The 5,189-nt window shown below is 41.4% G+C and overlaps 1 protein-coding gene across 1 annotated transcript; it reads left to right on the plus strand.

The window, feature by feature from the left end:
* The first annotated feature begins 1,719 nt into the window (after positions 1-1,719).
* Positions 1,720-4,656, plus strand: LOC146276698 (toll-like receptor 1). Its single transcript, XM_084701415.1, has 2 exons — positions 1,720-1,818; positions 2,032-4,656. Exon 2 carries the CDS (start codon positions 2,860-2,862, stop codon positions 4,483-4,485), a length of 1,626 nt encoding a protein of 541 aa, XP_084557541.1. The 5' UTR covers positions 1,720-1,818; positions 2,032-2,859; the 3' UTR covers positions 4,486-4,656.
* Positions 4,657-5,189: the final 533 nt, after the last annotated feature.

A 5,189-nucleotide genomic window follows, 5' to 3' on the forward strand; every position in this document is an offset into this window, starting at 1 on the left:
ATCTGCAGTCATGCTTGCGAAGTGGCTGGAAGGCCTAGACGGAAAAACCCCCTAACAGAATCACAATGATCACTGCTGCTTTGAAGAGATTCTCCCAATAACATCACATACCCAAGTTCTGTCTCCTCCTTTCAACTCACAGCGCCAGAAAATAACTGTATCACGCCAAGATTTAACGCCAAGAATTAACGCCAAGAATTAACGCCAAGAATTAACGCCAAGAATACTGCACTGAAAATGATCGTTCAACACGAATTGACGTCACCAGTATTGTTTTGAGGTGGGCTTTAAGAGGCGGGGTGCTGGGAGGATCTATAAAAGTCACCTTTACATGGGGACAGTGGGCTATTCTTATGTAGCACAGGCTTACCACTAGCATGGATCACACTGTTTCTCTAGCTAAATATCTATGTGTTTCCCTCATATTTTGCATGCAGATTTTGAGTTTGTTTGGAGATCCAGATGTGGGAGTTAGAAGAGGTGGAAGGCTTCAGTGGGTGGGTACTCATCACTTGGCACGTCAAGGAGTTCAGCCCTCCATTGATCCTTCAGACAGGCAGAATGACTCCCCTTTTCCTGGAGGGGTCATGGATCGCATTGATGGTGACCGGATCCTCCAAGGCTTTGGAGGGTTTGGAGGATTTCCAAGGCAGAAATTTGTGAACAGAGACCGTAGAGTGCGCTTTGGTCAGTTCAACTCAGACACAGTGAGTATTGATGATGTCTATAATCTAAAAACTGCTCATTGACATTCCAAGATTTTATGTTATCTAACTTTGTATTAAACAATATAGACACATACTACACAGTCTTCTGTATAACTTTCAAGTTTAAGCTGAAGTAAGAGAACAATTTATGTAAGGAACAGTTACACCCCTGTCAATGTTCAGTTTTGAACAAAACAATTTGTGACTTAACATGGCAGGATGCCTTGGCCTTCCATATTCCTCAATGTTCAGGTCTAAACAACCGACCAGGAACGGTTCAAGTGGCTGGAAGTGAGTGGTTCATTGTCAAGTACATTCCTTTCCACATTGTATTTTTCAGCATGGCTGTAATGATATCCAAACCAGGAGTTGCAGAGTCCATTCTAACTGTACAGGCTGCTTGGGTCTGTACACTTGTAACGTGGACCTAGGAAAGTGCCAACTGAAGGGACTGTCTCGTAAGACAGGTAACTGAAGACTTTTTTTTAACAACATTTATGGCCACTCAGCAGCATGCATTAGGATCTAGGTAGGTTATAAGACATTCTGTTATTCTTAAATCCCTGTTTTGTTTTTGCAGATGGTTTCTCCCAGTCTCTGAGAGATGCTTGGTAGAAAAGACCACCAAATCAATGATGTCAGTGTCCTCGAAATGTTGTTAGTTATTAAGACATGTGGCTATACATTCCCTTACTTGAAATAAAATAAATGGCAATTGTACATGTAAAATCTTAAACCATTACTGCATTACTGAAGAAACATTATGTTTATGTTTGTTCTGATAATTTGACAAAAAGACACTTCCTCATGGGCACATTCTTTTTGAAACTAAATATATTTGTTCTGGGCTAAAACATGGTATCAGCACATTAAACTCACTTCTCTCTCTGCAAAAAGAAAGTAAATACACTAAAATATGCCAAACAGATACTGTCTATACATGCACCCTTGTAAGAGCGAAAATGTTAACCCTGTTGTGTGGCAAAAGAGGAACCAGTCATTGGGTGATTCAGGCATTTACACAGCAGGACTTTATAGAAATCATGCACTTCACATATCCACAATACCAATCTGTTTAAACCTCTGCAGGAAAATCTACCAAAGCGAACAGGTAAAGGGCTTGTATATTTCTGTTGTTGTCTTTGAATTTCATTCAGTACTAACATTAGTCACACACACACATAACAAAAACAAACAAACAAAAAAATATATATTTGAATATGGTAATCATGACTATACATAAAACAAGTTACCATAATGTCTTACAAAATCTAATTACCATTTAAATGTGACTCATACGATTCTACCTATTTCGTCATTTTAGCATGTCTTCTCTCATTTGGAAAACTGTCTTCACATTGCTTCTGAATGGCCACTACACGGCCACAGGAAGAGAGACTGGATTTGAGATGTGTGTCACGTCAAGACAAGGAATAAAAGACCTCTCAGATCAAAACCTTACCAAGATTCCTTCAAATTTACCAAAAAACATTGAATATTTAGATGTCTCTGGTAACAAAATATTACACATTGATGGAGCTCCCTTTGTTGGATTATCTCACCTTTGTTTACTGAAGGCAACTTTCTGTGGTCTCAAACTAATAGCTCCACATGCATTTGACCACACACCTGGGATCAAGGTCCTGAACATTTCACACAACTCTTTGTCAGTCATTCCTGATCTGTCTTTGCCCCAACTCAAGATCCTCGATTTATCGAGGAACATCTATGAAAGCTGCCAACTACCAAACACCTTTCAAAACCTAACAAACCTGGTCTTCCTTGCCTTAGGGAGCGATAATGCTATTTCTGTGAATATCAACGACTTTGATTGGCTGAGAAACAAATCGTTGAAACATCTCACTTTGGAAACAGGAAACAAGTGGCAGGGATATGACTCTGGCTCTTTTGCAAGGCTCAAGTCACTTGAGGAAATTACCTTAACTGTGTCTTATTGTGAACAGGGTGACATTTACAAGAGCATACTCGTAGATTTGAATAAAACGCAAACAGCTAGACTAACACTTGTCCGGTTACTTCCTCAACATTGCAATGTCTCTGGTGATCCATTTGAAAACTTTAAAACAATGAGATTCATAAGAAATCTCTCAATTGTCGAATCTTGGATTGATAGCTCAGTTATGGTAAATTGATGAATAATGTGATTGTATCAAAGCTGCAGCAGGTGGCATTTGTCAATATCACCTATAATGAAGACACACCAGAAGGCTTTCAGTTACCTTCAATAAACCACACGAGGAACTTGCAATCACTCATTTTCAACAGTGTGCACCATTATCAATACAAATACCCAATAATAAATGTGAGTTTAGACAATTTCTCGAACTTGTTGTACTTAAAGTTCTCTGGCACTGGAATGAACATTTCACCATGTAACCTCATATCTGATCTCCCTTTACTGGAAACACTGGATGTTTCAGACAATCTCTTAGATGATACAGGGTTTTGGTGGCCTTCTTGTTCTTATACATCAGTCTTTCCCAAACTGACACACTTGTCTCTGAGCCACAATTGCTTCGAAAATCTAGCCTTCATTTCAGCCAAAACCCGTCAGATGAAAGCCCTTCAATCTCTTGACCTCAGCTTCAACTCCATCCAGATCCACCATAAGTGCAGATGGCCTGCTCACCTGACTCGGTTGAGTCTCAGGCACAACAACCTGGGCAATGATATTTTCAAATACCTGTCTCCGCACTTTGAGTGGATTGACCTGTCAAAGACAGGCATCACGGTCATAACCAGGGAGGCACTCCTGCCTTTCCCTAGACTGACACGCCTCCTGCTGAGCTACAACAGTATCAAGGTCCTCCCTGTGAACATCCATGCTCCAACACTGCTCACTCTACATGTGGATGAAAACGCCATCACCTCCATCTCAAAGGAGAACTTTTGGGCGTTTCCCAAACTACAGACCCTCAAGGCCGGGAACAATCCATTTAGTTGCACCTGTGACTCTTACTGGCTTGTGAATTTCCTGAACAGGTCTATGCTCACTGACTGGCCTTTGGACTATGTATGCAACTTCCCTCCATCACTGACGGGTTTACCGTTAGCCGGGTATGTGCCTGGCGAGGTATCATGTCAAATGTGGCTTCAAGCAAGCACAGCAATTCCTGTGACATTCGTCATCATTGGCATCCTGGGCCTCACCTTCCATGTCTGCGATGGTGTCTGGTACACAAAGATGCTGTGGGTATGGATCCGCGTGAAACGGAGAAGCAGAAAGAAGGCGGACAGGTTGAAAAACTTGTCTTTTCGCTACCATGCTTTCGTCTCTTACAGCCACAAGGACTCTTCCTGGGTCGACAGCCATTTGGTGCCATCTCTTGAAGGTGCTGGCCTGTCCCTCTGCATTCATGAGCGTGACTTTGTCCCTGGCGAGTGGATCATGGATAACATCATCAACTCTGTGGAGGCCAGGTACAAGACACTATTTGTGCTCTCGAAAAGCTTTGTCCAAAGTGAGTGGTGCACCTACGAGTTGGTCTTTGCCCAGCATAAGGAAATCAGTGTGCATCAAGACTCCTTAGTCTTTATCGTACTGGAACCAATCCCACCTGACTCCCTGCCCAAAAAGTTTCTTAAACTGCGAAATTTACTGAGAAAGCAGACATACCTGGAGTGGCCGAAGGATGAGCGTAAGAGGCACTTTTTCTGGTCAAGCATCACATCAATGTTGCAGACTGGAGACAGAAGTATGGTGCTAAAGGATGTAGCTGAAGGCATAGCAGACACCTTACCTCTGTTGATAGATTAAGTTTGAGAGTGGTACTCACAAAAACAATTACATCAGCCAATAGATTGAATTACTTCAATACATCAAAATCATTTTGATATTTGACTTGTTATTGAGACTTTTGTTGTTTTAAGTGTTCATGTGTTTGTTTAACCGTATGCAGTGTATCTGACTGTAATGAACAAAATAAAGAATGGCCATTTAAAACTGTCAGGAAATGTCTCCATCTACTGGTATTCATTGGTCCTGCCCCACATAGCACACACTTTCTCACAGTATAGTAAGAAGCATGTGGCTCTGTTTTTGCTTATGTTTGTACACAGATAACAGATAAGCACAAACATATTTGTGTTTTGTGAGTGAACGCACAAGTGGAGTGAGTGTCCACCGTTCATATAATTTACATTGGAATACTGAATTGGACTACCTTACCCATGAGACAACGTCAATGGAGCATGCGCACGGAGAAATAAATAAGTACTCATGTTTTGTGATCCAAGCACTTCCGGCTACATGTAGAAGGGTGGAGTCTATAGCTCAATGAATATCCTACACCTAAATTAACTCTACTGCACTGTAGAGAAATACGTGTAATCTTATCCGTGTTACGTTATTGCTTAGTTTTGTGGACAGTGTGTAGAAACAGTTTTTATTCAGACGCTATAAACGCCGTCCCGTGACATAGGCACACACCCGCATCCAAAACGTGTGTACTAAATGATCCC

This window comes from Hypomesus nipponensis, chromosome 7 (genome assembly GCF_054491055.1).
Source record: "Hypomesus nipponensis isolate SF chromosome 7, ASM5449105v1, whole genome shotgun sequence".
Taxonomy (NCBI): Eukaryota; Metazoa; Chordata; class Actinopteri; order Osmeriformes; family Osmeridae; genus Hypomesus; species Hypomesus nipponensis.

Excerpts from the sequence above, each read along its gene's own strand:
- LOC146276698 (XM_084701415.1), top strand. The coding sequence starts at position 2,860 with ATGAATAATGTGATTGTATCAAAGCTGCAGCAGGTGGCATTTGTCAAT.